Genomic DNA, 19,091 nt, shown 5'->3' with positions numbered 1-19,091 from the left:
AGACCGTTTAGAGTTTTAGGCCCAATTTGGTATTGCAGTCAGACTAATCAGTTCCATTTTTTTTTTCTGGAAAAATTTCAAAGTTGGGATTTGCTGAAGATGCATGAACTGTCAAAGTCTCAAAATGCAAAGGAATAGGTGAATCACTAGCTAGTAAGTTGGTAATAATTAACAAGTTAACCTGTTAATAAGCAACTTTGGTCGGCAGTATAAGACTGCAGGGGTGGGTTAAAGTTTTTTTTTTTTTTTTTTTCTCTTCGATGATTTGCAAGTGTGCAACTTTAGTCGGCAGTAAGACTGCGGAGTGCGGACTAATCATAGTCATTAATTATTGATAGGAGAAATTGGCGCATCATCTTATTTGGGTTCATAACAAAAATTTTGCAAATTCAGGCAGGTTAATCAAATACTACACAACCCCATTTCAAAAAATCAAATACTACACAACAAAGCTTGCTGTTTACAGTCCTCTAAGCTTACATGAACGGCTAATCAGCAACCAAACGGAAACGGTTGATCTATGTTGATGATATGAATGACTGTGATTAGCATAATCAACCCAAATGATGAACATTATGCTAGCAAATGGCGTACGAGCGGGCCAACATAGCAAGTAAACCCAGTCTGATAGCAAAAGTAACATGTACTGTTAAAATCAAATCAACCTATGAGCCCTGGCGTGTTATACCAGAACGACAATGGCATATCTACGATCAGGCGTAAGTATGTTGTGCCGGCTGTAAAATAACTATTCGAAAGAAAGCAACCAGTTGTCAAAGTGGTGAATTATAAATGGAATCATATGGTTCCAATCTTCTAAGTACGTACTTAAATCTTCACATCCATCACTTCGTCTTAGGAATTGTACACTTGATAATGAAATACGATGGTGAAGCAACTAGTAATGTGATTTGCTGCGATAAATCCAATCAATCTCATTAATAAAATGTCTTACAGAGGTTCCACCATCATCCTGTATGAAAAGGACTTGGAAACATGTTATAAGGTAACTATGTCAACGACTATTGAGTACTGACAGTGACAAACAAAACTAATACATACGTATACATACATACATAAATACATACAGGATTTTGACAGCATTACATATATTTAGCAAGAGAAAACTACTTTGAATATGTACTGATATCTTGCCAGATATTCCACATACTATGTTATCAAACTATCAATCACGAGCAGATATTCACGCCTAACTCCACCTAATCAGCAGTATAGCAAGAGAACCTTACCCTTGACCTACCCTATAATCTTACCTAGGATCTTTGCTAAGTAGTAGCATTTTGCATGTTTATATGTATAGTAAGACATAATTATCAAGTGTCTATAACATTTGACAAAGGCTTGCTTGCTCCTCGAAGTGAGCTCCTAAAGACATGAAAATGCAAGCTTATATGAGCACGGGTGATATCCTGCTGGCTCAATAGAAATAAGAAACTCATGTTTCAGTTGGTGCAAAGAAGCCTAATTTAGGATATATGTCCCATTTTGAGCCTAATTTAGGATATATGTCCCATTTGAGCCTAATTTAGGATACGGACCAAAATTAGTAATAGTAGTTGTTATGGTACAACTGATATGACTTGTCCTACAGTTGTTGAACTCATCTGGCATAGTGTAAAGCAAGGTCTAATGATGATATGACTTGATGCATTTACGGTTAGAATGCAAATAAACAGAAAATGGTGTCACAAATGCTCTGGTACCATGATTATTGTGAAGAAAAGAACTTGAATGTAAAAACCTAACTGCAGGTTTGAAATTAGATATATGTTATATATAAAAACAATAAAATAAAATAAAAATAAAAAAGACAATCAAGTTAAGTTATTTGCCTTTTCCACTCTTTCATTTTTCTAATCTGGGCGTTGAAGTAAAGGTCACAAAAGCAGTTTTCGAAGCAGCTAGGTGCCTCTTCACTATCAGCCAATCTTTCATCAGCCTAAGCAGCTAATTTTCCAACGATCACTTGTTCTACACCTCAACATGACCTACAGACCTAGTGAAACAAATGTGAAGTTCCTTAAGCACAAGCTAATGACTAAGCACCTCAGAGATAATGTGTTTATTTCCCTGTTAAACAAATTCTTCCAGGTCCGAGAACCCATATATAGTAAACCAATTCTTCCATGTTGGAGAACCCATATATAGTTGTCCAAAGAATCTATATTATGCGATAAGGCTCTTGCTCCATTAACACTTGCACAAAGGAGTCAAGGGACAGTCACTTGTACATCAGTCCCTTGAACATCAGTATCCAATAGCTAGTAGGCTCAGGACAATCAAAACAAGGATAAAACATACAATGCCCATTATCCAGTGCATATCCTTCTTATGCATGGGCTCAGAAGTGGCGTTTAATCTTACCCACAAAAGATTTGCACACCAAATTGCAATCACGTGTTAAACACAGATATCTTGTATTGGCTCACAATTTTCACAAATTCCCACTTGTACCTATCTTGCATTTACTCAACATTTCACGCTTTCTCAACTGTTGCATAGCATGGTTGGTTTGAGGCAAATGCCTAGGCCAAAAAATTGGCATTATAAATGACTCTTTCAAGAAAAGATCAAAATAAATCTATAAACTCTTCACGAGTTAACTAGACAGATGTATAATCTTCTTAATGATTATAAAAACAACTAAAATGCCTAGACAGATACTGGGAGAGAAAAATGAAGGTGAGATGATCCCAACTCTGTGAAATGTCATTCTACCAAGTTGTTTTCTCCATCTGTGAATCATACTAAGATATTGATAAGTTCACACATGCATCCACTTAAAATAGATATTACAAAGAAGCATACCTTCTATTAGCTTCCTAATCTCTTTCTCAAACATAGGCAAAGCAAGCAATAGAGTTAACCTCTTACCAGTTCCCAAAAAGCTGCCTTGCTTCATTGTGAGTAATGCTGATAAAGAAAGACTAACTTAAGACTTGTTTTGTGAACGAGTGTGAGGGAGAAACCTTAATCGTGGAGAAAACCGTTGCTCTTGCCTACTCAAAGAAGTAGACTTCCTCTTCTGGCCTTGACTATTGTCACCACTGCCTGACATTTTTCCTGCAGTTGACATCACTGTGAAGCTTTAAATACCAAGATTTAGAAAGAAGAAACGAGTAACTGTGGCGTGCAAAAGACTACAAAAGGGAAACCATATGGGACAAAATGATTTGCTTAAACAATAAATTAATTAAGATTTAATCAAGTCAATTTCCAAAATCTGAATGGCATCAAAGTCAGAATGTGAGACTGGATTAACAGTATGAGATTTTCGAGAAGATATTGTATGCAATGAGTGACATAACACAAATGATTATACTTAGCAAGATATGTATACATGTACTATAAACATATTTAACCTTCAGTTTGTCGACTGTTTCTGACACCACCGGACTTGTGCTTTCTATTACTTTCTTCACCTTGTGTACTGTCATTATGAGATGTCGCAGAGACAGCTTTCTTCTTTTTTGATTCACGATTTTCCTTTTCCACTGCATGGCTTTCAGGAACTATCAAATTGTCTTTACAAGAGACCATGGAACGAGTCAACCTCCTCATGTTGGTTGAAACACTTGACTTGGTGTCTTTAGCACAAGTCTTCATCTGAACATATGCATCTTGAATCGCCTCAAGATCACCAGCCGTCAGATTTTCCTTAGGGCCGTTACTCTCTGAATGAAGTGGTGAAGAGACTGCTTTGTCTGATATATCATTCTTCTTTCTCAGTACTTTGCTTTCATGTACAATGTCAGTTCCTTCAGAAGAATATGATCCTGTAATCTGAGCAGACTCACTTTCTTCCGACCCTTGTTTAATTTCCATAGATGATATATCTTTTTCTTCTTTGACTGCTAAACGTGTCAACCTTCCTGTGTTGGTTAAGACCCTTAACTCGATGGCTTCAGTAGAATCATGCAAATCACTGTTCTGAATTCCAAAACCTTTCTGAACTGTTGAGCGAGTTGTTCTAACACCTGAGTTCACATTTTCATTTTTTGGAGATTTGATTGTAGTAGAAGATACCATAATAGACATATTATTACTGTCACTGGACTTGAAAAGTTCAGTCCCACTTATAGCAATATGCTTGTGAGTAAGTGACACTAGGGAGGCCAGAGCTGCACGGGCAGCAAGAGGACTAATATGAGACCTGTGTTCTGAATGCTCTTCTTGTTTGGATGAGAGAGGGGCTTTTGGGTCCTCATCTTCTATGTTTACTTCCAGGTTACCAGGTCTGTTAGTAACAGATTTCAATTGATCCTGGTCATGAGAAACCTGAGCTTTTGAAGTGCCTACTTTGGACACAGTAACATGTCCATTGTCAACAGCTGCATGCACAACCAGGAAGTAACTAAATGTTAACCATGCATTATGCATATGTATCAATTAGAAGGGTCATTTTATTTAAAACAGAAACAACAGATAAATCTAATCAGTTAGAGCCCCCTAAATTTTTTATGCCTCGTGAATCTTCTATTCCCTCACAAGGTTTTTATTCCATCATTAGTCTTTTTCAACTTAACCACAATGGCCAGCATGCTGGCTGGGTGTGGACTATGGAGGAAGACAGGTGGAAACTAAAAACTTCAGGGGTGAAAGATTTAGGGGATAACTGAACAAAATGCTAAGTACAAAACATTACAAATGAATATATCACTAGGGTAAGTCATAAATACATCTAGCACCTTATGTCAGCAGTCAGCACAAATTCTTGCAAGCATAAGTCCCACTGTATCAAGCTTCAGCCTTAACTATCATTTTGTTGAGAGAGAGGAGGAGGAGGAGGGGAGTAGGGAGTATTTAGACTAGCAAAGTAGCCAACTATTTACCCTAAGCTGGTCAAACTCTTGGGAAAAAAAAAAAATTGAAATGTCTAGACCCATGTAAGATATATTAGATTTTCCTTTGCCTCAACAGCAGGAAAAAGAGAACAGCATGAAACTAGGATATGCATTTATTCTTCATTAGGTTATGCACAAGGGATGAATAATATAGTTCATTAAGTGAGGCGCATCTACTACTCCATCATTTTGCAAACACCAGATTTAAGAGACTATATCTGTTTATAACAGAAATTTGTCACCATACACACTCCGTTATGTGTTATAAACAGATAACGGAGTGCCTATGGGGGAAAACTAGGAGACATATTGCAACAACAAACCAAAATTCATTAAACAGATAAAGTACTGAGTAGGGCTAGTTACCTTTAACCCCCTCTAATATGTCTATTGTAGTTTCATTTGTGACTCCATTAGCTGAAATGTTGATCTCTTCTATTTGCTTTCCCAATAATTTATTGAGGTCAAATTCAAAATCATTGTCTTCATGCATGATTGGAAGGGGAGGTGCAGTATATAAACCCATTTGCTTAACTGATTTCAATAATGCAGCAACAGTTGGATGAGAACTGATGCTTTTGCTTGCTAGTTTCATGATTGAACTAGAGGGGACAGTGACCATCTGTCCTTTGAAGTCTGGGTGAAGCCACGTAATCATAAAACTGCATCTGCAATAGACCCTTGTAGAGTGTCTCACTCTGGTCACCTAGTCATCATGTGTTCAGAAATGGACTGAATTAACAAGCATATGAAGTAAATTTCATCAAAATGTCACTTAAGATGAAATGCAATACCATACATAACCCACTGAAACATGAAAAAAGTGACAAAAAATCTCATTTCTTTCTTCTTGTAGCCATTAACAGCAGATGCAGAGAAAAAACAAACTTCTCAAATCTCAAGTACCCACAGGGTCATTCCCATTAGCACTTGAAAAATAAATAACAATTAGTTCAAGAAGATATAAAGTTCATGATAAGATGAAAATCCCCTATTCCCGGGGAGACGTATGTAAATTTGGATGTAGATAGATACCTTTTCCACCTTGGCATCATATAAGTGGCTCTTAAATGGTGATTTATGGATGGAAAGAACATGCTCTCCTTCAATGCGAGAGCAGTCGTCGCCCTGAAGAGGAGCAGAACGAAAACGAAGACGCGTAAGTGCTTCATCCTTGTTCAACACCATATCTTCTAACTCCTGCCTCCCAAAGTCGACAATTAGGCTATCTTCAGTAGAGCTGTGGACCATAATCAGGAGCCACCTCAATACATTTGTAATGCATGCCCAAAACTTGAAATTTAAAAGCAATTGGTGAGAAATTTAGTTCATGATGATTCATTACACAGAAACATTCCTATTTTATTGTTAACATTGAATCTGTCACAATGTTGCAGAAAATCCAGACAGCAGTTGTGGCATACTCATCAAGTCACACCCATATGCAGTCCAGAACCATGGCACTCTTCCAAACAAGATTAATGGGAAAAAAGAAAACAAAAAAATCAGTTTGTTTACAACTAAGTCAGAAATAAAGAAACTGGGATGCATGATCATAACTGCGAAAACTGTATTATCAACAGTATTATCAGCAAGTACTGATTCAGTTGCTCAAGAAGAATAGCAAATTGAACCACTAATCAGCAAGAGGATCTAAAATGCCTGAGGATGATCACACTTGAATGAAACCCATGCCAGTTGGAAATTAGAGAGAAAAAACCCATTACTCAATTTTCTAATAAAAAAAAGTAGTAAGGAAATCACAGTGTGGGCCGAACAGCGTTGAGTTAGCTGACTGACCTGAGGGAGACCTGGCAGGGATACCAAGAAGAATCCTGCTTGCACAAGGCTTCAAGTTCAGTGGCACTCTCCGCTTCTCTGATAGAGTCCATTTTCATTCCCTTTGGTTATGAGCGTCGGTTTGGACGAGAGGAACGAGCTGTAGAAGATTCTTTTGTGTTTTTCTTTAGCATTTAAGGAAAGGGTTTACCAGTGAGAGCTCACTCTCATCGCTGCCCCAAACCTTCAGAAGGTACAATTAAAAGGCAAGGATAATTTTCCCTTTTTTTTTTTTTTTTTTTTCAAAATAAAATTTGGTGTTAATCCATTAAACGAAAATGTGGTTAATTGTACACAGTGATGACACTGTTAGGGTTTTCACCAAACAATTTCAAAATCCAACCTAATTTATTCGAGCTTCCCCGAACCTCCCTATGCAGATGGGGCTCTACCCCGAGCTCAATTTAAAAAAAAAAAAAAATGAAAGAAATGGCCCAAGCACACCTAGCTATTAGGTCAAAACAAAAACCCAACAAAAGAGCCCAGTACATTAGCCTAAACCCTAACATTAGGGTAGTAAGGCCCAACACCAAAAAACCCGAAATAGAAACCAAGCCATTGCCGTCCCCTTAATCGAGCAGCGCCAGACTCCCACCAGGCCCACGATTACCTCATGCAATAGCCTTACCGCCACCGGTGGCTAGGCACATAGCAACCGCTCTGCCACCATAACTAAGGACAACCATTATGATGTGAACAAACACAGCGTCACCGCCACACTACCATAGTAACAAGCTAGACATTAAGCCTCTACCAACACCAATGTTCATTTTCCAGTCATCCTTCCGCCGCCTTAAAGCCGCAACATCACTACCACCACGCGTAGTCAAGGGAAGAGGCTGAGCTCCACCCTCGACACCATCTTCTGTCTTGTAATTGGGCCAAGCTCATTATGGATTTTATTTTGTTTGTGCTGGGCCTACATGCTCTCATTGCTGTACTTGTGCACCTCTTATTGTTAGGACCTATGTGCCTCTTTTTATTAGGATTTTTTGTACCTCTTGTATTTTAATGGACCATTTGAAATTTTGAATAATGTAATACACTTTACTTCATTTGACCAAAAAAGGAAAAATAAATAAGATCCAACAGTAACGGCTTAATGTGTCATGAGGTCTTAATTGAGCCATGTATGCTTGGAGAATGTCTTCTTAGAACAATAGCTTTAGGCCTTTAGCTAAGACGGCTACATGACCATTATTATTTGAAGAAGCAAATAGAGGAACTCCTGACACAATCACAAGATATATTACTTGATGCACACATTACCAATGCCTAGAGTCAGTCGAGCAATAAAAACTCTTGCTGAACATGGATGTATATTCTACATCATGAGTCTAAATCAAGCATGACAGGCACTGCCTTCAACTCCTCGAGCAGAGGGTGAAATCTTGCTGTTCCCCACCTTCAAGAACTTCTCCTTTAGTGAACTGAAAAGATCTACCAGGAAATTTCGTTCTGATAATATGGTGGGAGAAGGTGGTTTTGGTCGTGTCTTCAAGAGTTAAGTTGATGGGAATTCATTAACAGCTGCCAAGCCTGGTACTTGCATGGTCATTGCTGTGAGGAGGCTTAACCGACAGAGTCTTCAGGGTCACAAGCAATGGTTAGAACTTAGAAGTAATGCTTCATTTGCTTGCATGCACTTTCACAACGTCATATACCAGAAGCCCACCTTTCATTGTGTACAAGGGATCAATCAAAGTTCAATTTGGTGGAATAAGAATATATTGAATTTCATTTAAAAGAACATTTTTTGGTCTAAATTCATTTAAGAGAACCAAGTTGGTCCAAAAAATATCTGAAAATTGACAGAGAAATAGTGTTGATCCTTTTTGTTCTAACTTTAAGTTTATACATGTATACTTAGTGCAATGTCACTTACACGACAAGTCATTTTCATAATACTAAATCACTAAGATTAGGCCAAGTGGTGAAGAGAGTTGAGAATTTGATTGAGATTAACTAGATCTAGCTAATCCAAAATTGAAGTATATCAAAAACTTCATTAATTTCAATTTTGAAATCTTCATAAAATAAAAAAAAATTTACATTTTCATTGCTTGAATTGAGGTGATCAAGATTCAAAGCATCACATCTAAACCACTCATTGCATAAATCCAACTAGTGTCTATAACATCCATAACAATATCAATATCATGCCAGATGGCAGATGCCAAGAACTTCTATTATAGTAAAGCTTCAATTTAAATAAAATTTATTTTGTTTCACAAATTTTACCATTCTTAAATCACAAAACATCACATACTACTTAATAATAATCTGAGACGAATATATCTTTGAACGCGCCTCACGCGCGACACAAAAAAACACAGAAAAGTGCAGTGCGATCTCTCCCGGCCGAACGCCGGCGCTCTTGCCGCTGCGTTCCGGTCCGGGAGAGGATGTTGAGTTGGGAGTGCAGCAGGTCTCTTGTGCTGGAGCGTGGTCCAAGGTGGGGGAAGGATGGTTCGTTCTGGGGGTGGGAGGATCTATGTCGATCTGTCCCATCCGGATCTTGGGCGTGGGCTCGCTGGCGGGGAATCAGGGTTTCTCGGTGGCTTCTGGAGTGGCTCTGGGACATGGTTCGCCGGCGACGATCTGTGATGTATCGGCGGCATCTGGGGACTGGGAGGTGGCTGAGATCTCGATCTCAGGGAGGTGTTGAGTCTCGTTGCTGGATCAGGTTTCGGGCGTGGTTGGGTGGGCTGAGCGGTGTCGTGGTGATGCGGCGGTGCAGGATTGCTGTGCGGCGGCTTTGTGCTCCTTGGAGGCGGTCTGGTTCCGGCGGTGGGCTTTGGCTGCTTGTTGGGTGGGCTTCTGCGTTGGGTCTTTGGGCGAGACGGTGGTTGGGCTGGGCTTCACCATTTGGACTTTGCTGTTGTTGTTTTTTTATTTTTGTTTGCTTTGTTGTTTGTTATGTTGTTTGTAGTTTGTGGTTTGTGGTTTGTTTTGCGCAATTTGCGAGCAATAAGTCCCTACATTTGTTGTGTAGGGATAGTCGGGCTTTGTGTCTGTGGGTGCACTCTAAGTGCCTTGTCTGCTCTAGGTAGGCGGCGAGTTCCTTGCTTTTGTCAAATGGTCGTTGCCTCCTAGTGGCAGGGTGAGACCTCATGCCACTGGATGTAGATTCCAGTGGCAACATGATGGGAAAGCTGGTAGAACGGAAATTACGCTTTGCTGCATTAAAGTTGCAGATCGAGTAATCTTTCCGTTATGTCACCGCTGGGAAGCAAATAGAACCGTCTGGAGCGCGTTCTTTGCTAGCTGGTGTGGATTGGAGTACATGTATTTAGTGGAGTCGTCTCATGAATTTTTTCTGGATGTACTCTTGTTGCAGATTGTAATCTGGGGTTTAGGCTTAATGTCCCCCCCTTGTATTCTCCGGTTTCATTTATGAAGGCTTGAGGGCAGCCGCACCGGCCTTTGTTCAAAAAAAAAAAAAAAAAAAAAAAAAAACATCACATACTACACAAGTATCACGTGATAAAATATTCACTAAATACGTTATATTTTATCTATTTAGAATTCCAATAAAAACACATTTCAAAGCATCGAAGTCTTCATCTCACCTCTAGGCTCTAGCTAAGTTGAAAAGTGAAAACAAAGTAATTATCAAGTCACATCACCACGAGTGGGCCTCGCTTAACGCGGGAAAGTGTTGAGAAAAAGCCCACTAGGTCGTCGACACTCGACACAACCTACACAAGCGCCGATTGGAGGAAGAATCAAACTCAACAACGAGTCTCCAAAAGCAACCTGGACACCATCTGAACCGTCCGCTCAATCCAAGGATCCCCGCGGCTCCGGCACTCTAGGGTTCGAACATTCTGGAACTCCAGGCCCACTCACCGCCTCACCCTATATAAACCCATCCACAATCTCCTCCCTCTCCCACTTACCAAACCCTAGCGCCTCTCTACTTTTCTAAACCCTAGCGCCTCTCTCTTTTCCTAGTCAATCTCTTCGTCGACTCAAAATGGCCGGCAAAGGAGAGGGACCGGCCATCGGTATCGATCTCGGTACCACTTACTCTTGCGTCGGCGTCTGGCAACACGACCGTGTTGAGATCATCGCCAACGACCAGGGAAACCGGACGACCCCGTCGTATGTCGCCTTCACCGACACCGAGAGGTTGATCGGAGACGCCGCTAAGAACCAGGTCGCCATGAACCCAATCAACACTGTTTTTGGTAAGATCTCAGATCCAGTTGCTGTTTTGATTTCAGTAGCTTACTAGATCTGTATGTTTGTTCTTAGTAGATCTTAGATCTTGTGTAATGCTTATTGAAGTTTGTATGCTAGAAATTTTGCTGTATTGTACTGTATGATGTAGTAAATTTTATAGCTGCTTACTTTGTAGATCTGTGTTGATTTCGTTTGTGGTTTATTGCTGCTGTTTCTTGTTGTTGAATCTGGAGCTGCTGATTTGGATTTTGAATTTGAAAATTTTGAAATTATTGTAGATCTACTTTACTAGCCTAATTTAAATTTTGAAATTTCTTTAGCAAAAAGTAATCTAATTGTTGTTCTGTAGTCTGCCTCAACTTATTTTGATGGAAAGTAGATTGGTCAATTGATTCTTAAGTAACTTATTGTTGGATGAATTTATTCTTAGGTAACTTATTTTAGGATGAATTGATTCTTAAATAACTAAATTGTGAAGTCAAATCAGGTTATTAGATGGAATACTTGCAGTCTGTTTTACAATTTAGATTAGGAACAGAGCACTCTGCTGTTAACTAAATGTTATTTCTTGCTTGATGTGAAATCTATTTGGTACAATCGGTTGAAGTAGATGTAAATATTAATTAGAGTTTCTAAATTAGTTGGCTAACTAAAGTTTAATTGACCAATTTATAATCAGTTGACTTAAACAAAGAGTTTTCAGAGTGTTGTCTTAATCTGATGGTATTGTCATATTCTGGTTCAGATCCAATTTTATGTAACTTGTAATTGTTAAATAAAGGTCATGTGCTAATAGGTTTTTTACTGTTGCAGATGCTAAGCGATTGATTGGTCGTAGATTCACCGATGCCTCAGTTCAGGGTGACATGAAGTTGTGGCCATTCAAGGTCATCGCTGGCCCTGCTGACAAGCCTATGATTGGAGTCTCATACAAGGGAGAAGAGAAGCTATTTGCTGCTGAGGAGATCTCTTCCATGGTCCTTATCAAGATGCGTGAGATCGCCGAGGCTTACCTTGGTTCCACCATCAAGAATGCAGTGGTCACTGTCCCCGCTTACTTTAACGATTCTCAGCGTCAGGCCACCAAGGATGCCGGAGTTATTGCTGGTATCAATGTCTTGCGTATTATCAACGAGCCTACAGCAGCTGCCATCGCCTACGGTCTTGACAAGAAGGCCACCAGCGTTGGTGAGAAGAATGTGTTGATCTTTGACCTTGGAGGTGGTACCTTTGATGTCTCTCTTCTAACCATTGAAGAGGGTATCTTTGAGGTTAAGGCCACAGCTGGTGACACCCATCTTGGGGGTGAGGACTTTGACAACAGAATGGTCAACCACTTCGTTCAAGAGTTCAAGAGAAAGAACAAGAAGGATATCAGCGGCAACCCTAGAGCTCTTAGGAGATTGAGGACATCATGTGAAAGGGCAAAGAGGACCCTCTCATCCACTGCCCAGACCACCATTGAAATCGATTCCTTGTATGAGGGTATTGACTTCTACTCAACCATCACCCGTGCTAGATTCGAGGAGCTCAACATGGACTTGTTCAGAAAGTGTATGGAGCCAGTAGAGAAGTGTTTGAGGGACGCCAAGATGGACAAGAGCACAGTCCATGATGTTGTGCTTGTTGGTGGATCCACCCGTATTCCCAAGGTTCAGCAACTCCTCCAGGACTTCTTCAATGGCAAGGAGCTCTGCAAGAGCATCAACCCCGACGAGGCCGTTGCCTATGGTGCTGCAGTCCAGGCTGCAATTCTCAGTGGTGAGGGTAACGAGAAGGTCCAGGACCTTCTTCTATTGGATGTTACCCCTCTATCCCTTGGTTTGGAAACTGCCGGAGGTGTCATGACCGTCTTGATCCCCAGAAATACAACCATCCCAACAAAGAAGGAACAAGTCTTCTCCACCTACTCCGACAACCAGCCTGGTGTGCTCATCCAGGTCTATGAAGGAGAGAGAACCAGAACCAGGGACAACAACTTGCTCGGAAAGTTTGAACTCTCCGGAATCCCCCCAGCTCCCAGAGGTGTACCCCAGATCACAGTGTGCTTTGACATCGATGCCAATGGTATCTTGAATGTGTCAGCAGAGGACAAGACCACTGGGCAAAAGAACAAGATCACCATCACCAACGACAAGGGCAGGCTCTCAAAGGAGGAGATTGAAAAGATGGTTCAAGAGGCAGAGAAGTACAAGTCTGAGGATGAAGAGCACAAGAAGAAGGTTGAGGCCAAGAACGCTTTGGAGAACTACGCCTACAACATGAGGAACACGATCAAGGATGAGAAGATCGGCGAGAAGCTCCCAGGGGCGGACAAGAAGAAGATCGAGGACGCCATTGAGGCTGCCATCCAGTGGCTCGACAGCAACCAGCTTGCAGAGGCTGATGAGTTTGAGGACAAGATGAAGGAGTTGGAAAGCATCTGCAACCCAATCATCGCCAAGATGTACCAGGGTGCTGGGCCTGACGGTGCTGGCCCAGTTGATGATGATGTTCCAGCTGGGGGCAGCGGTGCTGGGCCCAAGATCGAGGAGGTCGACTAAGTGAAATGATCCCCGTGGGTGGTTTTGTTGCTTTTTGGATTATTTAGGCGGTCTGAACAATTTATCGCGTTTATTTTTAATTTTGCTTTGATTGTTAATCAGAGCTTTTGTTTTTATTTTTTGCGGAACTTATAGGCCCTTTGTTATTTTCCCCTAGCAATTTGTCTGGGGCCTTTATTATAATATTTTTCAACTATTCGGTGCTAATTGATCTTACATCTGCTTCTTTATTTTTTTGTTACTCGAGCAAAGTTCCCTTGAAAGAGTTTTGTTAGGAGTCTAGTACTAAATCAGCTATAATAAGCAATACTAAATCAGCTTAGCAATACTGAATCTACTTGACTCTAGTACCAAGCTGACACGTCATTTAAAATAATTTAAAATAAATTCAAGGGTCAGGAATGAGAAGTCTCCAAAATACACAAACCGTATACCACACAGATTTCTCTCTTTCTCTCCACCTCCACACCTTCTGTAAGCTGTAACAGAACAACTGAAGTCCAACTCTGTCTCCGACTCAAAGTGAATCGGAGCCAAAATTGGATCCGAGCATCTTCATTTATGTCGTTAATAAAACGACAAAACATGACCGAGATTATCGGTCTCAAGCATCTTCATTTATCGGAATCTATGACGGTGTCACGGATCCAAATTCCTTAATGTCATATATTTGAGTTGAGATGATGCCATCTCTGATATGGGCTTTTGTGACTGCATCTGGAACATGGTAAATAATGGAGAAAGCCAGAAAGGAAAGCAAGGGAATTGGGTTGTCAAAGGCTGATTTGGTGTGGCTGGTGTAAGATTTGTGTTTTGGAGTTTTTTAATTGTCTTTCATTGGATCTCTTATAAATGACATGTCAGCTTAGTAGTGATCCTAGCACTGCTTGTTATAGCAGAGAAGTCGAGTCCCTCTTGTTATTGATCCTAATTCGCGTTGGATTCGGTTAGTGCAGAACGTTAAAGAGTAACCCTGTAGTTGGATTACTAGTTCGATTACACTGCGCGTTGGATTTGGTTAGTGCACGACGTTAAAGATCCAATTACAAGTCGGATTATGTTTTCTTTTCTGGGATGGATCATGTTTCCAACATACACAAACACTGATACCCTTATAAATACAGGTGGTCTTTCATACACAAATCACAACTAGCAGAACAAATCCCAACTAGCACATTCAGAATCAAGCAAAGTTTTCAGCCATGAGTGTGAGATCAAGTTTCGTGGTTTTCTCGTTTTTCTTTTTGGTTACAATAGCCTCATCTATTTCTCAAGCAGAAGCTCTTTCAATTGGTGGTTTTGAACACCATGAAATTCCTGTTCCGGTAGTTGGCCCTGAGAGTGTGGCGTTTGACTGCAGCGGAGCAGCCTACGTCGGGGTTGCGGACGGGCGGATTTTTAAATGGCTTGGGGGCCAATATGGATGGGCGGAGTTTGCCACAACCTCCCCATCTAGGCCAAGAGCATTGTGCGACGGCTCCACCAACAAAGACAATGAGCCAACTTGTGGGAGACCCCTCGGCCTCAAGTTCCACCCCACCACATGCGAGCTTTACATAGCCGATGCCTATTTCGGGCTCTTGAAGACAGGACCTAACGGCGGGGTAGCCCGACAACTTGCAACTTCAGCAGAAGGAATCCCTTTTCGGTTTACAAATTCTGTGGATATTAATCCCGTAACTGGAATGGTTTATTTCACAGATTCAAGCTCGGTTTATCAAAGAAGGAATTGGGAGTCATCATTCAACAGCGGTGACAAAACTGGAAGACTAATGCGATATAATCCAAGTGGAACCCGCGTGGAAGTTTTGCTCCGTGGTTTGTCTTTTGCAAATGGTGTAGCTGTAAGTCTAGATGGTAATTTCGTGCTAGTAACCCAAACAACAAGCAAAAACATTCTAAGGTATTGGGTTCGAGGACCAAGAGCTACTAATTCAGGTGTAGGAGAACTTTTTGCACAAACACAAGGCTTCCCTGACAATATTAACAGAAACATAAACGGAGAGTTTTGGGTTGCAGAGAATAGTAATGGAAGAGGTAAAGCAGCCAAGTTCGATGCCTACGGGAACTTCATGGAAGCCTTAGATGGGCTTAATCCTATTAGCCATGCCCAAGAATTTCATCATAATCTTTGGATAGGTTCGATTGTCAACCCCTTTGTGGGCGTTGTTCGCAACATTTATTAAGTTTTTTTTTATATTTTTTATTAAGTTGTAGGGTAGTTATTCTTATGTATTTTTATTAAAATTTATTTTGTAATTTTCTCATTATTTTTTATATTTTTATTAATAAAAATTATTCTACATACCAACAATGTAAGTGACTCAACACCTATTAGATGATTTCAACATTTGATACTTGTAGTAAATTTTATTTATTTATTTATTTTTTGTAAAGGGGTTTGGAACCCAGCTCAGCCCCTCGACTAGTTTCATTTATTATATTAATAATAGAATTTTGGTTAACTAAAAGTGAACATAATATTATCTAGCCGTTCATTTTTAATATTTTATTGGTACAAGTACACGTCACTATTCTGAATTCATTCATTTATTATTAATTTATACTTTATCAATAAAATAAAGTAAATTATATGATTGCTTGAGTTGACTAAACAACTCCAACAATTTTATGGGCGTTGTTCGTAACATTCATTGAAATGTAGGTTAATTATTCTTAATTTCTTATAAAATTTATTTTGTAATTTTCTCATTGTCTTTTTTTTTGGGCAAAAATATTCTCATTGTCCTTAATAGGATTTTTGTTTTTGTTATTAAATTCTACTTTATCGACAAAATAAAGCAAATTATATGATTGTTTACCTGATAAGAGAAATTTTGAAAACTCACCTTCTTTGAGTATTGAAATTGATTTATAACATTTTTTTTCTAAAAGGTTAAAAAATAACCATTTAGAAGGATAAAAAGTCGCAATTATCCTTATTAAATTTTGCTTAAATTTCCATAGTTTCATATTTTCTCATTCTTTCCATTCACAATAGGCTCCCTCAAAGCTTTTATCACGCCGTTGTTCTTCTTATTCTCTTCAACAAATGAAAAGGTTTACTACAATTCCAACGACAAAAACTTCCTCAACACAATTTAAGAATACATTCGAATCATATATTTTTGATTATGCTAATTATGGTCTAGGGTTTCCTTTTCAATAAAAAAAGAATTATGGTCTAGGATTTCTGTTGTTTTTGTGTTAAAGATTTTTTATTTGGGTTGTTTCTACTATAATTTTCTGATTTTATTGAGCAACAAAGGATTAGTATCGCGGTTCTTTTGCAATGAAAGTTATCGTTCATGTGGTGTAGCATATGAATAACAATACAACAAATAAAATAATTTAGAAATTTTCTTAGGAAGGGGTTGGATCTGTGTTGGTAGTAAAACTCCAAAATATTGTATATTAATTGATTTAAGTAATAGAGAGAAACATAAAAGTCTATGGGGGAAAAGAGATTGAAGAGAAGTCAAAGATTGGTTTTGAACATTTAGAAGATAATCAAAGATTGGTTTTGAACGTGAGGGATATTTAATCAACAATACAAAAAAAGTATTATAATAACATTAGAAGTGAGTGAATGTGAGGGAGGAGTGCAGAATTCAACCCTAAAAATATAAAAGACGAGGACAAGTGTAAGAAAGTTCTTGTATAAAAGAAGTTCTTGTATAAGCAAAATTTAAAAAAGGATAATTACGACTTTTTATCATTCTAAAATGTTATTTTTCAACTTTTTAGAAAGAAAAAAAAGTTATAAATCAATTTCAATACTCAACGAATTTTTCAAAATTTCTCGTGGAATATCGTAAAGGAAAAAAAGAAAAGAAAACTTAGAACAGAGGTATCTACTGCATCCTGGACCTCAATTTGTGGTGAGCGCAGAAGATGAAGTTGTTTGATGCCCACTGTCACCTTCAAGACCCAAGAATCTTCCACAAGGCACCCCAATTGATCGCTTCAGCCATCGATTCCGGCGTCGTTCGCTTCGCCGTTAATGGGGTCTCCGAGCAAGACTGGCCTTTGGTGAAGCAGATGGGCGAGACTCATAAACCTCACATAGTTCCCTGCTTCGGTCTCCACCCCTGGTATGTTGCGGACAGAACCCCCAATTGGCTCAAAACCCTGAGAGAAAGCTTTGACTCCGCACCCTCTGCCGCAGTCGGAGAGATTGGATTGGACAAAGGGAAGAAGATGGGTGATTTCGCCGATCAGGTTCATGTGTTTAAACAACAACTGGAACTCGCCAAGGAGTTAAAGAGGCCGGTTTCAATCCACTGTGTTCGAGCTTTCGGCGACCTTCTTGAGATTATGAAATCTCTGGGGCCGTTTCCCGAGGGGTTTTTACTTCATTCTTTTCTTGGCTCTGCTGAGATGGTTCCTGAATTCGCCAATTTGGGTGGTTACTTTTCGTTTTCGGGGTTTCTAATGTCCATGAAAGCAAGCAAGGCCAAGAGGATGCTGAAGGCAGTGCCGTTTGATAGGATTCTACTGGAGACGGATGCGCCTGATGCACTGCCAAAGTCTGAAGAATCGGAGCCTCTGCAGCCGGTTGAAGGTGATGCTTCGCTGAACCATCCGGCAAATATTCACAACGTGCTGGTTTATGTTGCATCTTTGTTGGAGATGGACAAGGAAGAAGTTGCCGAAGCAAGTTATCATAACGCTGTGCGTTTGTTCTCTTATTAGGTGTTTGAATCCAGGTTCTTTGTAAAACAAATGTTGTAGTTGTTTACTCTAACTCAAAAGAATGGAATAAGAATTACATCGTCATATTTCATATTCTATTCCGACCGGCTGATGTTTTTAACTCGAAACAAGCAGTTCTTGTTTTAGACTTTTAGTGAAGAAAGCGCAGCAGGCTGTTGTGATGATATGCTGCTCTTTTTTGCACCATGAATTCTGGTAAACTAAGAATCAAAATCGTTGTCAATTTTGATATGCTATGAATCAAAATCTTTGATCGACAGGTAATAATGTTCGAATATTGAATACGATCAAAAGTACGACACTGTCACATTTCCTACCAAGTTTCCATATGCCTAACAATAACGACAGCATCATATCTGATATGATATGATGCTATATGAATGGATGGCAGAACCTACATCTTCTAGGAATATCCAATGCATCAAACACTCAAATCCTGTCACATTCGTTAAATATCCGTTTCCTTTGACATTTTATCAGCCAGATTATGACTACCACAATATATATTCTAATTATTAGATGATAAGTCATTGGCCACACACAGGAGTGAAGAGGTGCGTGGCCTTTTCACTCTTCCAAATCCCATCACAGTCCCAAAGACCTTCCACTTGAAGATACGGCTCTGATTAAAAGCTGGGTGGTGGTGTCAACCACAACTTATATGATGCAGATATCCTCCAAACATAGAAGACTTCATAGACATAATTTAACCACAATTAGCATAAAAATAACATGTAAACCTAACACATGTCGTGCCGCAAGAATGCAAGTCTTGATCAAGCTGCATTGATCAAACACGCAAACTACTATTTGTACAATGACTTGAAAGAATTCTTTACAAAAAGGAGCAACTACTATACGCTAATAACATAGTTTATACAGTTTATACCTTCATCACAATGTTGACCATACTATGTTACTATACAATGCACATGTTAGT

The 19,091-nt window shown here is 39.5% G+C and overlaps 4 protein-coding genes across 6 annotated transcripts; 3 read left to right on the top strand and 1 right to left on the bottom strand.

The window, feature by feature from the left end:
* Positions 1–422: 422 nt before the first annotated feature.
* Positions 423–6,897, bottom strand: LOC133721551 (uncharacterized). Of its 3 annotated transcripts, none has more exons than XM_062148197.1 (5): positions 6,666–6,897; positions 5,901–6,158; positions 5,232–5,571; positions 3,384–4,352; positions 423–3,084 (listed from the first exon to the last, which is right to left on the bottom strand). In XM_062148197.1, the coding sequence occupies exons 2-5, from the start codon at positions 6,114–6,116 to the stop codon at positions 2,954–2,956; spliced, it is 1,656 nt and encodes a 551-aa protein (XP_062004181.1). In that variant the 5' UTR covers positions 6,117–6,158; positions 6,666–6,897; the 3' UTR covers positions 423–2,953. The 3 variants fall into 3 exon arrangements, with proteins under 3 accessions (XP_062004181.1, XP_062004180.1, XP_062004182.1); XM_062148196.1 differs by having other exon boundaries at positions 5,901–6,105; XM_062148198.1 differs by having other exon boundaries at positions 5,901–6,065.
* Positions 6,898–10,594: 3,697 nt separating this feature from the next.
* LOC133721550 (heat shock 70 kDa protein 1) lies at positions 10,595–13,642 on the top strand. The gene is made up of 2 exons (XM_062148195.1): positions 10,595–10,897; positions 11,706–13,642. Exons 1-2 carry the CDS (start codon positions 10,684–10,686, stop codon positions 13,433–13,435), a joined length of 1,944 nt encoding a protein of 647 aa, XP_062004179.1. The 5' UTR covers positions 10,595–10,683; the 3' UTR covers positions 13,436–13,642.
* A 652-nt stretch (positions 13,643–14,294) lies between these two features.
* LOC133721553 (protein STRICTOSIDINE SYNTHASE-LIKE 10-like) lies at positions 14,295–15,704 on the top strand. Its single transcript, XM_062148201.1, has one exon. The coding sequence runs from the start codon at positions 14,638–14,640 to the stop codon at positions 15,619–15,621; it is 984 nt and encodes a 327-aa protein (XP_062004185.1). The 5' UTR covers positions 14,295–14,637; the 3' UTR covers positions 15,622–15,704.
* A 1,358-nt stretch (positions 15,705–17,062) lies between these two features.
* LOC133721554 (uncharacterized) lies at positions 17,063–18,226 on the top strand. The gene has a single exon (XM_062148202.1). It carries the CDS (start codon positions 17,330–17,332, stop codon positions 18,128–18,130), a length of 801 nt encoding a protein of 266 aa, XP_062004186.1. The 5' UTR covers positions 17,063–17,329; the 3' UTR covers positions 18,131–18,226.
* Positions 18,227–19,091: the final 865 nt, after the last annotated feature.

Source organism: Rosa rugosa, chromosome 7 (genome assembly GCF_958449725.1).
Source record: "Rosa rugosa chromosome 7, drRosRugo1.1, whole genome shotgun sequence".
In the NCBI taxonomy this organism is placed as follows: Eukaryota; Viridiplantae; Streptophyta; class Magnoliopsida; order Rosales; family Rosaceae; genus Rosa; species Rosa rugosa.
This window is presented reverse-complemented; position numbering and strand designations above follow the sequence as displayed.

What these genes read in the sequence shown, in the direction of transcription:
- LOC133721551 (XM_062148196.1), bottom strand. Translation starts at nt 6,763, where the DNA reads ATGAAAATGGACTCTATCAGAGAAGCGGAGAGTGCCACTGAACTTGAA. An exon ending in CCCTGCCAGGTCTCCCTCAG is followed by an intron (nt 6,106 to 6,665) that starts GTCAGTCAGCTA and finishes TATGGTCCACAG; the next exon opens with CTCTACTGAAGATAGCCTAA. An exon ending in ATGATGCCAAGGTGGAAAAG is followed by an intron (nt 5,572 to 5,900) that starts GTATCTATCTAC and finishes CATGATGACTAG; the next exon opens with GTGACCAGAGTGAGACACTC.
- LOC133721550 (XM_062148195.1), top strand. Translation starts at nt 10,684, where the DNA reads ATGGCCGGCAAAGGAGAGGGACCGGCCATCGGTATCGATCTCGGTACC. An exon ending in CCCAATCAACACTGTTTTTG is followed by an intron (nt 10,898 to 11,705) that starts GTAAGATCTCAG and finishes TTACTGTTGCAG; the next exon opens with ATGCTAAGCGATTGATTGGT.
- LOC133721553 (XM_062148201.1), top strand. Translation starts at nt 14,638, where the DNA reads ATGAGTGTGAGATCAAGTTTCGTGGTTTTCTCGTTTTTCTTTTTGGTT.
- LOC133721554 (XM_062148202.1), top strand. Translation starts at nt 17,330, where the DNA reads ATGAAGTTGTTTGATGCCCACTGTCACCTTCAAGACCCAAGAATCTTC.